At 34.4% G+C, this 22040-nt stretch overlaps 1 protein-coding gene across 1 annotated transcript in view; it reads left to right on the forward strand.

Moving 5' to 3' along the window:
• LOC145276573 (intraflagellar transport protein 70A-like) overlaps window positions 1-18322 on the forward strand; it is a 60271-nt gene extending 41949 nt beyond the window's left edge. The window contains exons 12-16 of the mRNA XM_080127770.1: window positions 6536-6743; window positions 7084-7155; window positions 10418-10521; window positions 12357-12565; window positions 17463-18322. Of these exons, the coding sequence (XP_079983896.1) occupies window positions 6536-6743; window positions 7084-7155; window positions 10418-10521; window positions 12357-12565; window positions 17463-17587 (718 nt within the window). The 3' untranslated portion in view covers window positions 17588-18322. The remainder of the gene's footprint in view (window positions 1-6535; window positions 6744-7083; window positions 7156-10417; window positions 10522-12356; window positions 12566-17462) is intronic.
• The last annotated feature ends 3718 nt before the right edge of the window (window positions 18323-22040 follow it).

The raw sequence follows: 22040 nt of genomic DNA on the forward strand, positions 1-22040 counted from the left end.
AGAGAAGTTTTGAATGATTTTCCTGACCCCTTAAATTCACAGTTCTTAATTAATCAATCCAGACTTATTTTAATGTCTCAGCTAATGAACCCCTTTGTTTTTACAAGAAATCTAAAAGTATAATTTATTTTATTTGATTATTTGGACTATTATCCTCATTTTGTAGTTGTTTTTTTTCACGATTTTGTAGTTGTTTTTTTCACAATGTTTCAGTCAATTATTCCTTTGGCCTTCGTCAGGTTTTACCGCGACGAGATAGAAATGTCAAATCCTCCAACTACATCCACAGCAATTGCTGCCTTCAATAGCTGTTGTAATTTCACCACGATTTGGTCAACTAATCCTCTGACCGGCTTTGGGTGGGATTGAAACTGCTACCACTAGCTCCACGCTTACCTGGAATCGTAGATATTCTGCATCTCTATCCACTGCACCATGGGCCCATGGTGGCAAAAATTGCTGTGGATGTAGTTGGAGGATTTGACATTCCTATCCCGTCGTGGTTAACCTGGCGAAGGCCAGAGGAATAATTGGCTGAAACGTTGTGAAAACAACAACTAGAAGATGAGGATAGTAATTAAATTAAAAAAATTATACAATTTACTCATCACCAAAATAATTCCAAACTAATTCAATAAAATCTAAAAGTATTCACGACCATTTTGTCTTTTCTTATTGCTGCAAACCTTCCAGTTTAAACATATATAAATTATCTCTTTTGTGAAGATATGCTTTTTTTATTCCTTATTTTGTTTACCGTATGACAATGTCTCGTTTTTCTCACATTTGGTTATAAAGAAAATATTTCTCTGGGTTATCTCCAAAAATTCAGTATACAAAGTTAAGACGCGTGAAGTGGACTCGGTTTACCTAAATAAGGAATGGAAGTCAGTAAACTTGAAAAGAAAAACGAAACCATGTGGAACCATTTCTTGTTTTATTATGAAACAAAAAATTTTTTTTATTTTTTTACATTTGTATAAATATTTTTTTTTTAATATTTAAAATATATTCACAGGGAAATGATTTATAAATTTTCACAAATTTTATTACGTAATTTTGTCATGAATAATGTGTGATGAAACAAAGTAGCTTCTATTGAATTGCGAAACCGAAACCTTTTTGATAATACAAGAAGTGTTAGTAAAAAACTTTCATACATTATTTATGACAAAATTCTGTGATGAAACTTGTGAAAAACATAAATGTATTATTTCAAAAATTTATAGAAATGTAAATAATAAAAATTCTCATTTGTTTTTTTTTTTGTGTAATAACTAGAGCTATGACAACAGCATATTCTTTTTGTTGTTTTGACTCTTGAGTATATATCCGACACAGACACAGTTAATCAACCGAGAACCACATCACTCTATATAAAAGCATATAAGATATTAATAGATATATAAGATATCAATGGATACACACTCGAGAGTCAAAACAATGAAAAGAATATGCTGTTGTCCTAGCCCTAGTGATAACACAAGTGATAAAACATAAAAATTATTCATAGAAATGTAAAAAATGAAAGTTTATTATTTTTTATTATTTCATGATAACACAAGAAATGTTAAAACAATAAAAAAATTTTTAAATAAATTATTTCCATATGGTTTCGTATTTCATTTCATGTTTACTGATCATATTTAGGTAAATTGTTCCATATTTAGGTAAATTGAGTCCACTTCAGGCATCTTAACTTTGTGTACTGAATTTCTGGTTGTAACCACTAACTGAAGTGATGAGTATTAACCAGGGTCAATTTTGCTTAACTTCAGTCTTCCAACAAAAGCCAGTGTTTCAATTTGATTGTATATATATATATATATATATATATATATATATATATATATATATATATATATATATATATAGTAATTCATAAAATATATATGGTGATTAAGCTACGCTGAATATTCTGCGTTTCATCCACTGTAGGATTCGTCAGGCTTATGCATGAAATCTGTGGTTGCTTCTTGTTTTTATATATGTTGAGGATTTCTAGTTAGCCAATCAGCTTTCTAGTATCCACCGCACCCCTTCCTATCAGCCAATGGGCATGCATTTTATCGAACAAAGGATCTGTTTTTGAACTAGGTTAGTGGTTTTAGGTAGATCTTTTCCTTCCTTTTTTTTATTATTTTTGTATATATATATATAAATATACCTATGTGTACACACATACATGCACACATATATATATATATACATATATGTGTGATCGTTTATGTATATTCATGTTTATTTACTTTATTTATTTGTTTGTTTTCTATTGTTATTGTTAGTTTTAAAGTTATTTTGTATCGCTATCCTAGAGTAAGTTTTATTTTGTGAACACAGTTGTTTGCTATTTCTCGTCTACAGTTTAATAGATTTTGAGGTTCTTTAAAGTACAGGATAGCAAATTTTTCATGGAGGCATAATTTACATGGGTCGTCTAAATGTCTGCACGTGATAGCTTGTCTAATTATTTTCCATTCGACTACCGGCGAATGTCCGCTTTCTTTGAGTTCCCAGTATTTATTCGCTAGTGTTATTTTTATACGGTGTTTTTTATTTTTGAATGTACTTTTGTGGTCATAGTATCGGGTTTTAAAATCTAAGGAAGTCATGCCTATGTAATATTTCTTATTATTCGGGTTTTCTTTCGCAAATATTGTTGCTTGATAAACTACACTTTTTGTTAGACATTTATTTTGGACTGGGCAAAGTGTGCGGTGTCTACAATTTTTTTTTTTTTTTTTTTTTTTTTATTACATTTTCACCCCAAACAAGGCAAATTGCCACTTTGGTGTAGGGGGCTACTATCAGGGGCAACAACTACTGGGGTACTATGTAGGGATTTGGACAGCAAGGTGTCGGTTCACGTTACACTTGAACTTCTGCACGTCAGTACTGTTGGGGAAGCAGGGACCTGGAATGGAATTCCAGAGTCTAGCGGTTCTGGGGAAGAAACTATTGGAGTAAAAAGATATTTTACATCTAGGGATCTCTACAGTGTAGGGGTGGGATTTAGCAGCCTGTCGGGTTTGTCGAGGGTGCTCACGTCGTGGGGACACAAGTGATTGCAGTTCGTCAGAGCATTCACCACTAAAATACTTGTAGAAAAGGCAGAGGGATGCAACATTTCGTCGATGGGACAGAGGCTGAAGCTTAGATGCCAGTTCAGGGCCTATCAGGTTTGCGACTCTCTTTTGAACCTTGTCAAGGAGCGAGAGACTAGTAGCAGATGCACCAGGCCAGATGTGGCAGCAATACTCCATACATGGGTGAATGGTGGCCTTATAGAGGTACAGGATACTTTCGGGTGTTAGTAGTTTTCTAGCACGGTAGAGAGAGCCCACCTTTCTTGCAGCGGCCCTGGCAATTGCATTTATCTTGTTCGTTATTAGTATTTTTATTTATGGTATGGTTGTTCTTGTCCGGGGTTGGTTTCTTCTTCTTATTATTATTGTTATTATTATTATTATTATTATTATTTCTGCTAGTGTTGGTTTTATTTCTGTCATGGTGTCTACTTTTTTTATTGTTTATTTTGTTGTTGTTTACATTGTTTTCATTTAGTATTTTGTTATTATGTGCTTTAAATTTCATCTCTAAATTTTCGCAACAACTGTAAGATAACTTCAAGGTATTTTTATTGAAGATTTTGTGTAAGGAGTTGGTTGCAGGAAAGTGTTTTTCAATAAGATCTAGAAATTTCTTGCCAAGTTTTGTTTTTAACATTTGATTGTATGGGGCCGTATACCAAATTATAGTTCTTTTTCTTCTATTTTTAATTTTATTATAGTTGTTGGTGTTTTGTTGCTTATATTTGATATCGATATTTTTGTATCCACTATTTTTTAGGGCTGTTTCGTAGATATTGGTTGACCTGTTAAATGCATTTTTATCGCTTGAGTTATTACTGGGTCTACTTACGATCGAGTTAGGAATGTGTTTTATAATTGATGGTGGGTGGTTGAACTTAGGGTTTACGTAAATTGGAGTAGCGTTATCTTTTAAGTATGGTTCATATGTGTTTTTATCTAAGTTTAACGTGACGTCCAGGAAGTTTGTTATTTTTATGTTAGCTGATACGTCCGCTTTTAGGCCTAATTTTTTCATTTCTTTGTGTATGATTTTCTTAAAGTTTTCTCCCTTGACTTTGTTGGAGTTTTTTATTATAGCTAGTCCGTCATCTCTATATAGGCCGATATCCGTAGTATCGAATATGCTTGTGAGGGTATATAGAATGAATAATCCCACAAGATCTGATGCCTCTGCAGAGTCTCTGGCACCCATCGCCAAATCAAACGAATTTTTCATTTTAGTTTTTATCCATTGGTTATTGTTGTTTATTAGAACTGATTTTCTACATTTTTTAATGATGTTGATTTCTTCTGAGGATATATCAGTGTATGCCTCGGCAAATTCTAGGGCAATGTTAAAAAGTTCTTCGGATATTGAGGGATAAAAGTCTATGATGTCAAACTGTATGAACGTACATTTATCTTTGTTTTCTATATTTTTAAACCAGGTAGTATTTGCCCACTGGTTTATTTCTAGGTCCTGTTTGATTTGTTTGTTTACTCTAGAGAGTATAGTTTTGCTAATTCTACCTATTTCTGGTTTAGTTGGGTTTATCAGGCGGGTACACAACAACAAAATAAACAATAAAAAAAGTAGACACCATGACAGAAATAAAACCAACACTAGCAGAAATAATAATAATAATAATAATAATAATAACAAACCAGCCCCTGACAAGAACAACCATACCATAAATAAAAATACTAATAACGAACAAGATAAATGCAATTGTAGACACTGCACACTTTGCCCAGTCCAAAATAAATGTCTAACAAAAAGTGTAGTTTATAAAGCAACAATATTTGCGAAAGAAAACCCGAATAATAAGAAATATTACATAGGCATGACTTCCTTAGATTTTAAAACCCGATACTATGACCACAAAAGTACATTCAAAAATAAAAAACACCGTATAAAAATAACACTAGCGAATAAATACTGGGAACTCAAAGAAAGCGGACATTCGCCGGTAGTCGAATGGAAAATAATTAGACAAGCTATCACGTGCAGACATTTAGACGACCCATGTAAATTATGCCTCCATGAAAAATTTGCTATCCTGTACTTTAAAGAACCTCAAAATCTATTAAACTGTAGACGAGAAATAGCAAACAACTGTGTTCACAAAATAAAACTTACTCTAGGATAGCGATACAAAATAACTTTAAAACTAACAATAACAATAGAAAACAAACAAATAAATAAAGTAAATAAACATGAATATACATAAACGATCACACATATATGTATATATATATATGTATGCATGTATGTGTGTACACATAGGTATATTTATATATATATATAAAAAAATAAAAAAAAAGAAAAAGGAAGGAAAAGATCTACCTAAAACCACTAACCTAGTTCAAAAACAGATCCTTTGTTCGATAAAATGCATGCCCATTGGCTGATAGGAAGGGGTGCGGTGGATACTAGAAAGCTGATTGGCTAACTAGAAATCCTCAACATATATAAAAACAAGAAGCAACCACAGATTTTGCGCATAAGCCTGACGAATCCTACAGTGGATGAAACGCAGAATATTCAGTGTAGCTTAATCGGCATATATATTTTATAAACTACTAACTAGCTCTACCTACGTATTGAGCACTTTTGAAGTAAATACTTAAAGTTTACGCATAAATCTATACTTCCGTATATTAAATTTATGTAAGTAAATGAAGTAGTTATATATATATATATATATATATATATATATAACTACTTCATTTACTTACATAAGTCATCTGATTCATTATGATGAGATTATTATTCTTATATATATATATATATATATATATATATATATATATATATATATATATATATATAAGAAGGATAAATGAAAACTCTAAGCGAAAATTTACATGTAAAATTTATTTTTTGACAGAATACCTCAAACAAAAATTATTAATAAATCTTTATTCTGCAGAGTTTCACAGAATGCAAAATTCTTCTCTTCAGAAAAAAAAGAAATATGTTAGTAAATTTATAAATATAGCAAAGCTAAAAATTTGCTGGTTTTAGCATAGTATGAAACAACATTATAGGACAGTGGTCATAACATGCAAAAAAAAAAAATTTGTAGGCTGTTTATAAAAATGAATAAAATTGAAAAACAAACTGAAATAGGTAATTCCAGAGTATAATGAAGTCTTTTGGTGAGATCAAGAAATGAGAAAAGTTCTCTTTAAAATATATATATATATATATATATATATATATATATATATATATATATATATATATATACACAGAATTTCCATCAATCTCAATTCACATTGTGAAATGCGATTGATGGAAATTCCATTAGTAATTTTATTAAAATGTGATTTTTGGGAGGATATTGCTATATCAATATATCAAACCTTATATACCATTTTATGATCCATGCATATTTTCTTGCCCCTGAATTTCTTTCATGTCATGATTTGATAATTTTTCTTATTTACACATAAAACAGATACATTCCTGTCCTAATGCAACAAGCCCGTATCTATTGGGACAAGGAAAACTACAGCCAGATTGAGAAGATTTTCCAGACATCTTTAGAGTTTTGTAATGATCACGACATATGGAAACTAAACGTAGCTCATGTCCTGTTCATGCAGGAAAAATACAAGGATGCCACAGGGTTTTATGAAGACATTGTCAAAAAGAACTATAATCGTGTAAGTGGTTCGCTTTCTTTTCCTCAGATTAGAATCACACAAGTCCGCAAGTTGTAAACTAGCTGTATCAACTTGGTGTTCCTTGGAATGCAGTGAAATTATTTTTTTATAATTTTTATTTGTTTGCTCAAGTTGAGCAATTTTTATTTGTTTGCTCAAGTTGAGCAAGTCAAACCATGTCTCAGGAAGGATGATTGCTTTCATCTAATAAGATTGAGAATTAATAAAATTCAGATATTCTTAAAATGGATTTTATTTTTGTTTGGAAAAATGGAAAATAGGAAATTATTAATTTTTGATTTAATAATTTGTTAGTTTTATTTATTTTTTTCTTATATAGTTGCAAGATATCCGTGCTATTGTGCTGGCTAATTTGTGTGTGTCATATATCATGACTAATCAGAATGAAAAGGTAAGTGAACACACACATGCATATATATATATATATATATAAAATTTTGTATAAAACTTTTTATCTATACAAACATTTTTAGTTACATATTTGCACACATGTTTCAGTTTTAGTTGGAAACCAACTCAGGTTATTGAGTGAAATGGATACAAATATTGAAATGAGAGAGCAATTCTTTCAAGTCATCTGATTCATTATGATGAGATTATTTGTATAACCATCAAAATGTTTTTCTTATTTTTGAGTTTTCTGAATTTCAAATTTTTTCTTTTCCCATCGACAAAATTGGTTATTTAGAAATTAATTACGTGATTTGATGACACAGCTTCTTAATAAACTCTCATCCTTTGACCCATTGCATTTTTAAAACAAGTAATTTATTTCATATCAGCGAGACATACACACTAGTATATATACACAAATGCAGGTGCATACAAATATGCAAAAATAAACATGAATGTATACAAAACTATAGACACGCACAAGCGTATATACACATATGAACACACCAACTAATATGCACATACATACACACCTAAACTCGCTGTAGGAGCAGACATCTAATAAACACAAAAGCAGTTATACTCTTTCCTAACTCTGCTTGGTAGTAACAGCAGAAAATCTTCAAACAGTTCAACTGGTGTTTATTGTCTCATGCTTGGCTTTTGTTGGGACTATGACACGGTACATATGACAATGATAATATAACAAAATATATAAAAATCTGAAATTTGCTCATAGGTTCCTGGACCCAATATCAATAACAGAACACTACGAAAAGGGGATTCCCCAGTGCTGGGTAGTAATGGCAGAAAATCTGCAAAAAGTTTAGCTGGTGTTTATTGTCTCATGCTCAGCCTTTGTTTGTCCTGGGTATGACTATTGGTGAGGGTGAGTGGTGAGGCCCTGTTTGAGGGATGTGGATTGCCCCTTAATTACGTTTGCACCCAGGTCTACTTTGGCCCAGAGTGGTAATATTTGTTGGAGCATCAGGCTGTCTGAAGATACTGGCTTCCTGACCAAAAATGCATCAAACATTACAGGCAACTGAGAATTGAATTTAATATTCCCTTGACACTTCCTCATTTGGAGGAAGCCTGTTCAACCTGCCTAGGGTATATACCATACAACAACAATGACTATGGAAGGGTACATATGATGCTGATAATAAAAACATTTATACAAATATAGAATCGGCTCGTAGATCTCTGGACCCGATATCAATAACAGGACACTGGGAAAAGAGATAAGGGATAAAACGAACAAGCAAAAGACAACTCGAACCAACCAAGTTATGATTTGAAAACGAATATTTATTGATGTGAAGAATAAATGAAGAATTGTACAGAGAACAAGTAAAAACGGGAAAGATGAAATATATGGGAACAGGGAATTTAACTGCTGTTAACTAGCGACAAGCAAATTTCATAGCAAAGCATATTAAGACAATCTGAAAAAGAAAGTTCGGTTTAACTTGCATAACAATAATAGGTGGCACAAATTGGGATATATAAAGAAGATATAAGGTGGAACAATAAATTTGCTGACCTAATGAAAACAACACTACAGCTTTATTTTAAAACTTTTACTGAAAAAATCAATTCCGGTAACTTGATTATGTAGTATAGTTGAAATCTATTCAATGTAGCTGCCTTCAGCCTCAATCACCGCCTTAATAAACGTCTGGAACTGGGAGCATGTCTTTTCCACAAGCACCGGCAGGAGCTTGGCAAATACTCAGTGAATGGCAGCAATCAGGCTAGCTTTGATGTTGTGGGAGGTCATGTTGGTGATGTTCTCAATGTATGATCAAGTAGTCCAGTGGGTTCAGGTCGGGGGAGGAGGGGGGTCAGTGATTCCTTCTGAAGCCAAGCCTATGTCTCTTTGGATGGTGGCCAGTGCCAAGTTCTGCTGCCACACCCAGGATCTGCCAGTAGCCACCTGATTACGCCAGGGGATCACCACACACTTCAGCACATTCAGGTACACTTTGGTGTTGACTTTCAAGCCGAATTTGAAGATGTGAGGTGGAATGATGTGGTCCTCACTTGAAACCATGCCAAAGACCATAACCGTGGCTAGAAATTTTGTTGAGTTATGCCCTCAAGCGTTGAACAGTTCAGATTTGTATTTTGAGGGTGCTGGCAATGGTCCTGCTATAACTTGGATCAGTAGAGAGCCTGAAATGGTTTTACAGCGGTGCATCTCCAATCTCACTTGTTGAACATTGTGTCACTTTCAGACATGATAGAAGGCTCATATCTCGCTTGGGATTTCTACACAATTGGCCAACTAGTAAAGAGTCTGCAACACGAAAAGAAAACTGGTTTTCATCAAACAGAAATGGAATCATGTTGTCTTTTCTAAGGCAACAATTTTATTGTTCCACCCTGTATAAAAGTTCAACAATCCAGGAAACATAGTACTCCTTTTATTAAAGAGTCAGTTTAGTAAAAATATAAATCCAATAAGTATCATGCATTAAAGTGGGTTGTTTTTGTTTTACGGCATATCAACCTTTTTCAGGTTATTTAATGCCGAATCTAGTTATTTTGAGGAACGATTTTTAATGGAGTATATTTTAGTCAGATTCTATTTAACCCATAGTTGGGACCCTAACAGATACTACCACTCCGGGTCAGAGTGGACCTGGGAGCAATGGCAATTAAAGGGTGGCTCCACACTCCCCAAGGCCCGCAAGGTGGGGCCTCACCATCGGATATAGTTTTAGGTCATATCCAGGACCACATTAAAGTGGGGTTTCAGTTCTGAATCAAAGGTCGGCACTACATAATCCTTGTGTCTGATATAAAAAATATTATCTTCAATAGTAAAATAAAAATGTCACTGACTGCAAGACTTGTGGTAATCTGATAGAGTTCGTTTTCAGTCTCAACTCAAAATCTAATCATTTTTTGGCAGCAATAACATATCCAGACTAAGATTTGGATTCATATCAAACGGAAATTATATTTGATTGCAATATTTGTTTTTATTCTTGTCTGAATATAAAGCTCAGGATGGATAAAAGTGTTTTCTTGTTCTCTTGCCTCTCTTCGTTTTTGCTGTTGCCTTTTCCTTCTCCCTTTTTTTTTTTCCTCATCAGTCATGATGGTCCTGACAGCAATAACTTCTGGTAACAATATCTGTTCCTTATTTCCCTATGAGTAGTATCAATGTTTTATAACTAATGCCTTGGTGTTTAAAAAATAACCAACAATTCATTCACTGTTTAATGCGTTGATTTTGTTTTTAATCTAAGGCTGAAGCCGTGATGCGAAAGATTGAACAAGAAGAAGAAGCATTTTCTTATAACGAACCCGACAAAAAAGTATATCACTTATGCATTGTAAATATGGCCATTGGGTAAGTAAATGCTTTCTTTAGAGGCTGAATTTTAGATCATATTAGTGGTGGTGGTGGTGGGGGCTATGCTCAGTCATAAAATATGCTTAAATATGATATTTTGATTTGTCCAAATTTTGTATATATTATTATAGAGTCATGATTTGAAAAGTAAAAACAAAAGTATTTAGGCACCATAAGCTACAATAGAAACCGAAAGCAAAACTAGCATTCAAAGCAGGTGCCATTACCACCATACCAATGTGACACGCATACAATATGGTTGTCTTCAAGTCCAATGTAAACAAGTTCTTGATAAGCCGTTCCCCTTAAGTTAACAAATTTACTGAATTTCCATTACTGACAATTACTATATTGTCCAAGTGACTACTGTACACTCTTTAACCCTTATCCTCGACTGGCCACTGGGCCTTGATAAGTGGTGATGCCTATGTAAAAAATATATATATATATATATATATATGAACTGATTAAAAATAAACTAAGATGAATGTACAAAATGTATAAGAATTTTTCCAATTTTAACCCCTTTTTGATCTCTTAAAGCTATTTTAATTGGCTAAAGACCCATACAAGAATGATCCATAAAAATTCAATCATTTGAGGCCCGTAGCGCCACTCTGTGACTTTTAGTTTGATGAAGAACACTCAAATGGGACAGAGATTCACCAGCCCAAATATGACAAACAGTACTCTAAGACAGATTTGAGAAGAAAGGAAAACTAAGAAGTTTCAGAGTCAATTTCTCCTCAAGAGCATAGCTTGGAATTCCACAGAATTATAATTTATTTGATCTTATCTGATTTTCAAGGCTCTTGATACCAAAACAAAATTTTTTGAACCATCTAGTTTACAGTTCTGTGTTGTCTGAAACATAAATATAAAAATATTTTTCGATGGCTCAGTTCAATTGGTAAACCCTAATTTTTTTACTCTGTTTTTTTTTTTTTTTACATGGGGGTCACCACTTATCAAGGCTCAGAAGCCACTTGGGGATAAGAGTTATTGCGTGTACAGTAATCAATGGGATAGTATCGTAGTAATCCTTAGTATTGGAGATTTGATAAAGTGTCTTACTTAAGGGGGTGATTCATCAGGAATTTGTTTATGCTGGACTTGAAGACATCCAAGTTGTAGTCAGATGGGAAACAGGCAAACGGAAGAGAGTTCCACAGGCATGCACTTCTAAGGAAGAAGCTTTGTTTATAGAATCTATGTTTTGATTTAGGCACAGATAAAGAGTGGGGAAAATTACTGACACTGGTTTCAGCTAGACGAGTGTTTTTCATGAAAGATTGGCGAGTGGGGGGCAGAGATTGGATCTCGGACGAGCACTTGCCATAGAAATAACGATAAAACAAAGACAAGCTTGCAACCTCTCTTATGTGGGAGAGACGTTGCAAGCCTGGTTTGCAGGTTTAAACTGAAATGCAAGAGCACAATAAAAATATTTGCCTTCTGTGGGAGAGAGGTTGCAGGGAAGAGAAAAGGGCATCCCCCACTAAGCCACAAAGTCTATTTTGCACATTCATTTGGCAACTTTTAAATTGCACAAACAAAAATGCTATTTTGAACTGAGATGCAAGAGCACAATAAAAATATTTGCCTGACACTCTCCAGTTTTAAAAAACATTTTTATTCCTAAAAAATACCAATTGAATAGATGTGTCTGAATAAGAGATCCATCGTTGTTTGCATTAAATATTTTCAGATTTCAATCATTTTTACAGCATTTGTGACCTTTGCCAGCAATTTCTGTTTCTTACTTTTTTTTCAGATTTCAATCAAAACGTAAACGCAATTTTCTATAATATTTCAACAATTCTTTTGAACAGGACATTGTACTGTGCCAAAGGTAATTATGAATTTGGAATCTCACGGGTGATGAAGAGTCTTGAGCCTTACCAAAAGAAACTTGTCACAGATACTTGGTTTTATGCCAAAAGATGCTTCCTTTCTTTGATTGAGAATATGGCCAAACACATGATCATGATCCCGGATTCAGTTATACAAGAATGCATTATGTTCCTTGATCATTGCGAGAGTGAGTAGACTTTTTTCTCTAAATTTCTTTGGATTTTCATCGAAAGCAATTTCTTTGATTAATGTAGAGTGTATGACTGACCTAATTGAGTGTGGTTGGGAAAGGTGTGAATCTGTAATTTATCTCCAGCTTCCTATCAAATAACAACTTGTGTTCATTTAATTGTACACATGTAACATAGTCATTACATATCAACATGAGGAACCAACAGGTTGTATGCAAATAGTCACAATGAAACAAAGAAAAGAATTCAACTCGCTTTTTTGTTTTCATTTGAAACAACATTTATTTACAGGTACTTTCGGAATAATGTCTTGTTCAGAAGTCTTCTCATATTCCAATGTGCTTAACAAGACTATGCCGTGTCGAACATGTGGTACTCTGTATTTATCCAACCATGTTTAGGGCCACATGTGTAACACATCTATTTCTGTTTTTCTCAGGCCACGTTTTTCTTTATTTATAATCTTTTTCTTTCCTTCTTCCTCGCACACGGCTCTGTCATTTGCATACATTGGCTGTCGTACAGCTGCTGCTGCTGCCATATGCACATCCATGCTCTGTTACACACAGTGGATAATTTGCAATAAATATTCAAATATTAAAAAGAAAAACACAAGTTTTCAAATGCCATGTAACATACAATTATTAAATGCATTGATATATTTTCTATATTTTCTTGTACAATCAATGAGCTTGTACAGCGTGGAACAATATGTCGCCTTAAAGAAAACAACACTACAACTTTATTTTAAAACTTTTATTGAAAAATCAATTCATATAACTCGATCATGTAGTAGAGCTGACATCTATTCAATGTAGCCGCCTTCAGCATCAATCACCGCCTTGATACGGATCTGGAACTGGGAGCAAGCCCTTTCAACAAGTGCCAGTGGGAGTTTGGAGAATACTCGGCAAATGGCAGTGTTCAGGCTGGCTTTGATATTGTGGGAGGTCATGTTGGTGATTTTCTTGATGTATGACCAAACAAAGTAGTCCAGTGGGTTCAGATTGAGGAAGAATGGTGGGGGGTAGTGAGAGAAGGATAAAAAGTTGTAGCACCTCCTTCTTAAGTCAAGCCTGGGTATCTTTGGATTTGTGGGCTGGTGCCAAGTCCTGCTGCCACACCCAGGGTCTGCCAGCGGCCACCTGATTGCATCAGCACTCTCTTCAGCACATCCAGGTACACTTTGGTGTTGACTTTCAAGCTGGTGGCAATGTGAGGTGGCATGATCTGACCCTCACATGGCCAGAAACTTCATTGAGTTGTGCCCTCAAACATTGAACCATCCGGATTTGTATTTTGAAGCAGCTGGCAATCTTCCTGTTGTCATAAATTGGATCAGTAGAGAGCATTAGTTGTACAGCAGTGCATCTTCGATCTCGCTTGTGGAACATTTTGTCTCTTTCAGACATGATAGAAGGCTCCTATCGCTCTTGGGATTTGTACACAAGTCGTCTTTTCCAGGGTAACAATTTTATTGTTCCACACTGTAAAGAATGTCCTGGAATTGAATAGATATTAATGAACACATGACTCTTAAAAATTATTTATGATTGAGGAAAAATTCACAAATATCTACTAATATGAGAGACATATTAGTGTCTGTCTGCTAACTACTCTTAGGCTAGAAAGTGAAATTTAGTTGGAATGATCCTCATCCTATGCAGATTGTCTTAAATATTTTTATTTATCTTCTTTTGTTTCTCATAAAGGGATTAAAAAAAAAAAGAAAGAAATTCAACTCAACTTTTTCAGTTGAAATGAAATGCATTTATTCATGGTTCTTGCAAAATAAAGCATTACGTCTCGTTTTTAGAGTCTCTTAGTTTATCTCGTCTGCTATCTCAACATGGCTTAAAAGTCTCTCGCTGTTACCACAGGGTTACGTTCATCTGACCCGGCATGTGTTTTTTTTTTTTTTTTTGTCCTCGCCAGGTGCTGTATTTTTCCTCTCCCCTTTTTTTTTTTTCTTTCTCTTCTTCCACTGCGACGATTTTGTGCACTGATTCGATCATTTGCATGTGTCTAATGCATTAGTGGCTCTGTTACATCTATATTCTTATATATGTGTGTCTGTATATATTTTTTTGAAGTTTGTTTTATTGTTTTTGACTGAGAACTACTTTATATGACTGTTCCAATCACAAAATCAGCTCAATAACTATTTATTTTTCAATCCATCTGCTATTATATAAAATGAACTTTGTGTGTTGGTTTGTTCCCTGTGGACTCTAAAACGGCTTGGCTTTTTTTTTTCTTTTTACAAAGAAATCACCATTTATCAAGGCTCGGAGGCCACTTGAAGATAAGAATTAATGAGTGTACAGTAGTCAATGGAAAAATATCATAGTAATTATTAGTAATGAAATTTTGGTAAATTGGATTACTTAAGGGGATGGCTCATCAAGAATTTGTTTATGTTGGACTTGAAAACAACCATATTGTAGTCAGTTGGAAAATAGGAAAATGGAACAGAGTTCAACAAGCGTGCGGTTCTAAGAAACAAACTTTGTTCATGCAATCTACGTTTAGGTTTAGGCACAGATAAAGAGTGGGGGAAATTATTGATAGTGGTTTCAGCTAGACAAGTGTTTTTCATGAAAGTCAGGATGGGGGGGGGGCATAGATTGAAGCTCAGTCAAGCACTTGCCATGAAAATAATAATAAAGCAGAGACAGGCTTGCAAGATCTCTTCTGTGGGAAAGAGGTTGCAAGGAAGAGAAAAGGGCATCTTTCACTAAGCTACAAAGTCTATTTTGAACTCTGTTAAGGCAGAATAAGCTACTTCTAGCAGCTCCTGTCCAGATGTGGCAATAGTACTCCATCCTTAAATGTACTTGACTCTTATACAGGTTAAGAATTGCATCAGCAGTGAGATATCTACTAGAGCAGTATCTCACCATGGCCTATTTTTTAATATTTCACATGAAGGTACTAGATGTGTCTGGGAGTGTTGATTTTATATCGGAATTCGTCTGATAAGTATCGAAAATCAAAAAAATCTGAATAAAGAAGGAAGTTCAATTTTGACCAAAGTTAACACTTTTATACAACCTAACATCACAATTGCATTTGAGAAGTTTTGTCACAGCACAAGCAGAAAAGCCCAGCCTATAAAAATCAAGTGTATATTTTTTTTATGAGACAGAATGAATATTTTTTTTATAAGACAGAATGAATATTTCTTTTTACAGCACAATTGAACCATGGTACTTGATTTTTGTACATTTAACTTTAATCCAACTGATTATGTAAAAATAATTTCATAAAATCAACAGTTGGTTCTTTGATAAGACAGGAGCGCGTTCGAAATGAATATTTCTGTTTAGAGCACAATTGAACCATGATACTTGACTTTTGCATTTTAAACTTTAAGTGAAGCCATTATTTACAGATAATTTTATAAAATCAACGGTAGGTTATCTACAGTGCTATGTAGACTACAATGTATTGTGGTTAAGTTACTGTGGGGAGGCATGTGAAGCTTCCTCATGACACATGGTGGATCCCCAACAAGGTCTCCCTGCTAGTTAATAATATTAGGTTGATGCAAAAACAATATCATTTTCTCACATGTTATTTTAAATATGATTTCTGAATTAATTCATTGATATATATATATAACCATGTTATATATATCATTTGGAAGTGTGTTTTTCGCTCTATCGAATCGTGTTATTCGTTACCGTTCTTAATCTCTTTATCATTTTTTTTTTTTTTTTGCAGCCTTTTCGACAACATGGACAAAATTCAAATCTGCACGATTTTCTTGTTCAAGTTCAAACTAGGCTGAAAAGCTGCTAAGACAGCTTGTGATATCAATGACGCGTTTAGTCCAGGAACCACTGACGAACATGTGGCACAACGGTGCCACAAAGATGAAGACTTGCGGCCAGCCGACTGTGGTTGATAATGAACACCTTAATTGAAACCAATCCTCGCAAAACCACATGAGAAGTTTCTGTTCAACTCGAGGTCGACCATTCAACAGTCATTTGTCATTTAAAGCAAATAGGGAAGTCAAAAAAGTTGGATAAATGGGTGCCGCATGAATTTAACGATAATTAAAAAAAATCATTGTTTTGAGGTGCCTTCTACGCTCCTTCTGCGCAACAAAAACGACCCATTTTTCAAGCGGATTGTGACATGTGATGAGAAGTGGATCCTCTATGACAATCGGCGATGTTCAGCACAGTAGTTGGATGCCAGAGAAGCTGCACAACACTTTCCAAAGCCGAAATTGCAGCAAAAAAAGGTTATGGTAATTGTTTGGTGGCCTGCAGCGAGTATCATTCATCAGAGCTTCTTGAATCTCCGGGCAAAACGATTATGGTGGAGAAGTGCTGCTGAGAAATTGACGAAATGCACCAGAAACTCCAACGTATGTGCCCAAGATTGGTCAATAGGGACCAATTCTCCTCCATGACAACGCTCGCCCACATGTTGCTCAACTGACCCTGTAGAAACTGAACGAATTAGGCTATGAGACTCTGCCTCATCCGCCATATTCACCGGAACTCACGCTCATCGATTATCACTTTTTTCAAGCATCTCAACAACTTCCTGCACAAAAAATGCTTCAAAAGCCGAGATGATGCCGAATCGGCCTTCAATGACTTCATCGCTTCCAGAACTCCAGATTTCTATGCTAATGGGATAAATAAACTTGTTTTCCGTTCATTATTATTTTTTTTATTACAAATTAATCCACTGGACAAATTATTCCTCATAATATATAATATTCAATAGAGGATTGATTCTATAATAATACATGTGCAATCTGCATAAATTAAAATATCATGTTTAAGTGTATTGTACGACTGGGCAATGCCGGGCGTCCAGCTAGTATTTCTTAAAAAAGAAATGCATTTATCTTTACATTTTATTTTTCAGCTTATGGGCAAGATGTGAAAGCAATTACAGAGCAGCCCCTTGAAGAGGAACCCTTGAATCCAGGCAAAAACTGTGTCTCTTATGAAGCCCGTGTTCTAAAAAGTATTTTAATGCAGTTAGTGTAAAATTGTGCCATCGTCGTTATCAGAAAGCAGAAGATGACTTGGTACTAAAATTCCATTCATGGAAATAAGTCACAATGATTTATGGAAAAAGTTTTGGCTGTGAATTACTCGAATACGAAATGGTTGTAAAAATAATAGAACAACCCGTGAATAAACATGAATAAATATGGATATTGGATGTGACTGGAATCGTTGCTGTTGTTATGAAGACATTAAAACAAAAACGATACAAGCAAACGGAAATTGAAATATCAAACAAAACAATGGTGAAAGCACCAATGATGAGTCAAAGTTGAAGGTGCAGACATAGTTACACTAATAGTAATATTCAATTATAATCATCTGATTGGTCAATACAAAAAGAAAAGATGATTGTACAACATACAAATTGTTAGTCATAACTGAGACTATGACAAGAGAATATTCTTTTCATTATTTTGACTCTTGAGTATATGTCAGTTAATATCTTATACGTTTTTATACTGAGTAATGTGGTTCTCGATTGATTAACTGTGTCTGTGTCAAATAAAACTAGAGAGTCAAAACAATGATAAGAATATTCTCTTATCGTATTCCTACTCATAATTATAGTCAAGCATAAAAACTACATCAATACTAAAACATACAAATAAGTCCAAGTAGTTCATGTGAATTTCACCAAGTATATATGTATTTAAACACATGGTCAGTCTTGTTACAAAATAAAAAGTAATTTTACCTGTTAAAAATTTGAAAGATTGTCTATAGTTAATTTTATTTCTTATTTTTTTTGTGAATTAATCCCTTTTTTAGTCACTACTCGGCTAGACACAGCTAGTACTGACTTCAATAATAATACCTTTCTTTCTCGCCTCCCCACGGAGCACGGTCAGACCCAAGTTTGCTAGAAGGTTTATTAATGCAGAAGCCCCCATCGTCACCAAAAGGGAGCTTCCTGATGCCACACAAGGTCAGATATCAGCCATGAAATGTGTATCATGAACAATAACAATAGAATTGAAAAAATGTTACAAGAAAACAAAAAAACAGAGACGTCTAAATTCAAGGCGGGTTAGGAAGACTAAAGTAATCTGAACGAGCGAAAGTGTTGGCATATGCAGATGCTATGCTGAAACACGGGTCATTTCAAGGTGTTATTGTTTTCATTCAAGGTGAGGACAATATGGTATCACCTGGAAATCTAAAAAATCAAAGACTAATTAAAACTTTGACATTTAGTAAGGCAGAAAACTTTAAACTCTTTATGACCTGGTTAAACTAATTCATTTAGTCATAAATAAATGAACATAACAGCATAAATTGATTCAAACACGCCTTGTACGTATTAGTTCAGTATCTGGGTAGATGCCAGATATGTTGAGTGAAACTGTCAATTATTTACATTCAGTATGCTGCCATTTGTCTCAGAGAGTGGAGGATTTCGTTTGTTGTCATAAACACACATTTTTAAGCATGAATGATGCAAGAGACAAAAAGACGCCTAAATTGAAAGTGAAAAAAATTGTACTTAAATTTTATTTTTTTTTTAATAAAAATATTGAATTATTTTACATTTAAGAAACATTTTAAACAAGATCCATTGAGATCCGATGCATGCAGGCTTCAACTGCTAATATTCATTGCACACACAATCCAACTTTCAACTGTGTAATACAATCCCTCTCTTCTTAAAGAGAGACAGAGAGCAACAAGAAATAAGAACGAAAGAAAGGGAAAGAGAGAAAGAAATATGCATACATGCTAAAAACAAAGCTAGTGAAATATTGTCATTGTAAAATTCTGATGACAGCAGTCAGGTTTGACCTTTGACACTGTGGATCCTGTTGTATAAACAACTTTCAGTGTTGACTTGAATCATATCTGATTGACGACAGTTACTGAAGCTGTCATGTTTTCTTTTTCAATAATAATATCTTTCTTTCTTGCTTCTCCACTAGCACAGTCAGACACGTAACAGTCCAAGGTAAGTTTATGAAACGCAAAAATTCTCAATGGTAGTTTACCTACTGAATTTCAGAATTTTTCTAGTTTGAAGACAAACATAGTATAATTACCCTTTAAAGTAATTAAAATTAACCATAAATAATTTTTTAATCATCTACATCATAATTCAGGTCGTAAAGGATTAATATGGCTGTATTACGACCAGTATAATGCTTTACAGAAAATGGATCCCTGTGTGGAGTGTGTTACAAATATGTGAAAAAAATATATAATTTGAGACAATAATTATTTTTAATATTATAAAAAAAAATTTTAAAAAAAAAAAGTCGAGAGAGAAAATTCTGTTTTTATCGCGTTTTATATTATCGTCTGCTCTCAGTGAATTTGTAAACATCGGGAAAAAGAAAAAGAGAGAGAGAGAGAGAACATATGAAAATACAGCGAGAGGACACCTATAAACTGTAAAGAAAGAGAGAGGGGGAGAGAGAAGATATGAAACTAGAGAGAGGGAAAGCCGCAGGCATCCGCGTCGCGTATTATTGAGCGAGTGACGCGAGAGCGATGCAGGTACATGCAGTGAGAGAGGGGACGCCAAAGAGAGAGAGAAAGGTATACCATTAGAGAGAGGGAAAGGAGCGGCGCAGGGTGGCGAGTCAGTGACGATATAGCAGTCGAAGAGGTGGGTTAGGAAAGCGACAGTTGGCGATGGTGACGACAGTTATAAATGCTAACGACAGCGAAGAAATGAATGATGTATTTTGACGACAGAGAAAACGAAAAAAAAAAGGCGATAATTAGAAAGGATAATGTATTCAATATAGACGAAGGAATGAAATTGTTTAAAAAGAAAGGAATGCGATAGAAACATTTAAAACCCGACGCTGAGTGAGTCTGTTGTTTATTTTTCTCTCTATATCTCTCTCTCATAATGAAAACAAAAACAAAAACACAAAAAGGCTGTCCTTCCATTTTGGAGTTACAAGCAGACGACAGGATATGAACTGTTTTTTTTCTTTTGCGCGGAAATTCTCTCTCGAATCTATTTCAAGTTTGTTTGTTCATCTAATTACACATTCTCTTTTATTTTCGTTACAATATATTTTTATATATGTAAATAAAATTGTATTAATTTTTCCATTGGCCTCGGTATTGTTATTTGGATGTGTTTTTCCTGTCTTGTGTTTATAAATGTCTTTCGAGAAAATGGATATATCCCTCCCGTATCTAAAACCCGGGAAAACTAATTTCTTTTAAATAATTTTTTTATATTTTGTGTTACGACTTTTACCCCTAGACATTCCGGGTCGTAACATAAATGGGGCTCTCGTCCGGGATTTATCCTTTTCCAAAGACACTAGACAGTGGACACATTTAAAGTAACAAGAGGTGTTTTAAAAAAAAAAAAAAAAAAAAAAAAAAAAGATGGCACTGGTTCAAGTTTGTTTGTTCATCTAATTACACATTCTCTTTTATTTTCGTTACAATATATTTTTATATATGTAAATAAAATTGTATTAATTTTTCCATTGGCCTCGGTATTGTTATTTGGATGTGTTTTTCCTGTCTTGTGTTTATAAATGTCTTTCGAGAAAATGGATATATCCCTCCCGTATCTAAAACCCGGGAAAACTAATTTCTTTTAAATAATTTTTTTATATTTTGTGTTACGACTTTTACCCCTAGACATTCCGGGTCGTAACATAAATGGGGCTCTCGTCCGGGATTTATCCTTTTCCAAAGACACTAGACAGTGGACACATTTAAAGTAACAAGAGGTGTTTTAAAAAAAAAAAAAAAAAGATGGCACTGGTTCAAGCATTCCTAGAGTCACCGTCATTTGGAGAACTATGCAAGATGAAAAAAGATGACATATTATCGATAGCCAGAGAGTATGAGTTAGACTACAGACCGGGTATGCGGAAAGCCAAACTAATTGAGATAGTGACAGAACATTTGGTCGATAATGACCTAGTGGACGAGTCCGTGTTGCGGATTTTGACAGAGAGCAGACGCAGACCTGAACCCCGTCAGGAAAGAAGGGAAGAATTTGACATCCCCAGAAATATCCGGCTTGTACCAACGTTCCACGAAGAAAATGTGGACGGGTATTTCCTACATTTTCAGAAGATAGCTTTGAGCGCTAAATGGCCCAGGGATGCATGGCCGATGCTGCTACAGACGGCGCTGAAAGGAAAAGCACAGGAAGTATATACCTCCCTATCTTTAGCAGATTGCACCGACTACGACCGCCTGAAGCGTGCCATCCTCCATAGTTACGAGTTAGTGCCTGAGGCATATCGGCAACGATTTCGGTCATGCCAAAAGGAAGAAGACCAGACATACGTCAAATTCTTCCGTCAGAAAGAAACACTTTTCAATAGATGGACCTCGGCTAAAGATGCCACCTTTGATTACGAAAAACTCCGTCAAATGATCTTGATGGAGGAGTTCAAGAGCTGCCTCCCTAGTGAACTAAAATTATTCCTGGACGAGAGGCGGATCGACACAA

Source organism: Euprymna scolopes, chromosome 1 (assembly GCF_053919585.1).
Source record: "Euprymna scolopes isolate OS-2025 chromosome 1, ASM5391958v1, whole genome shotgun sequence".
In the NCBI taxonomy this organism is placed as follows: Eukaryota; Metazoa; Mollusca; class Cephalopoda; order Sepiida; family Sepiolidae; genus Euprymna; species Euprymna scolopes.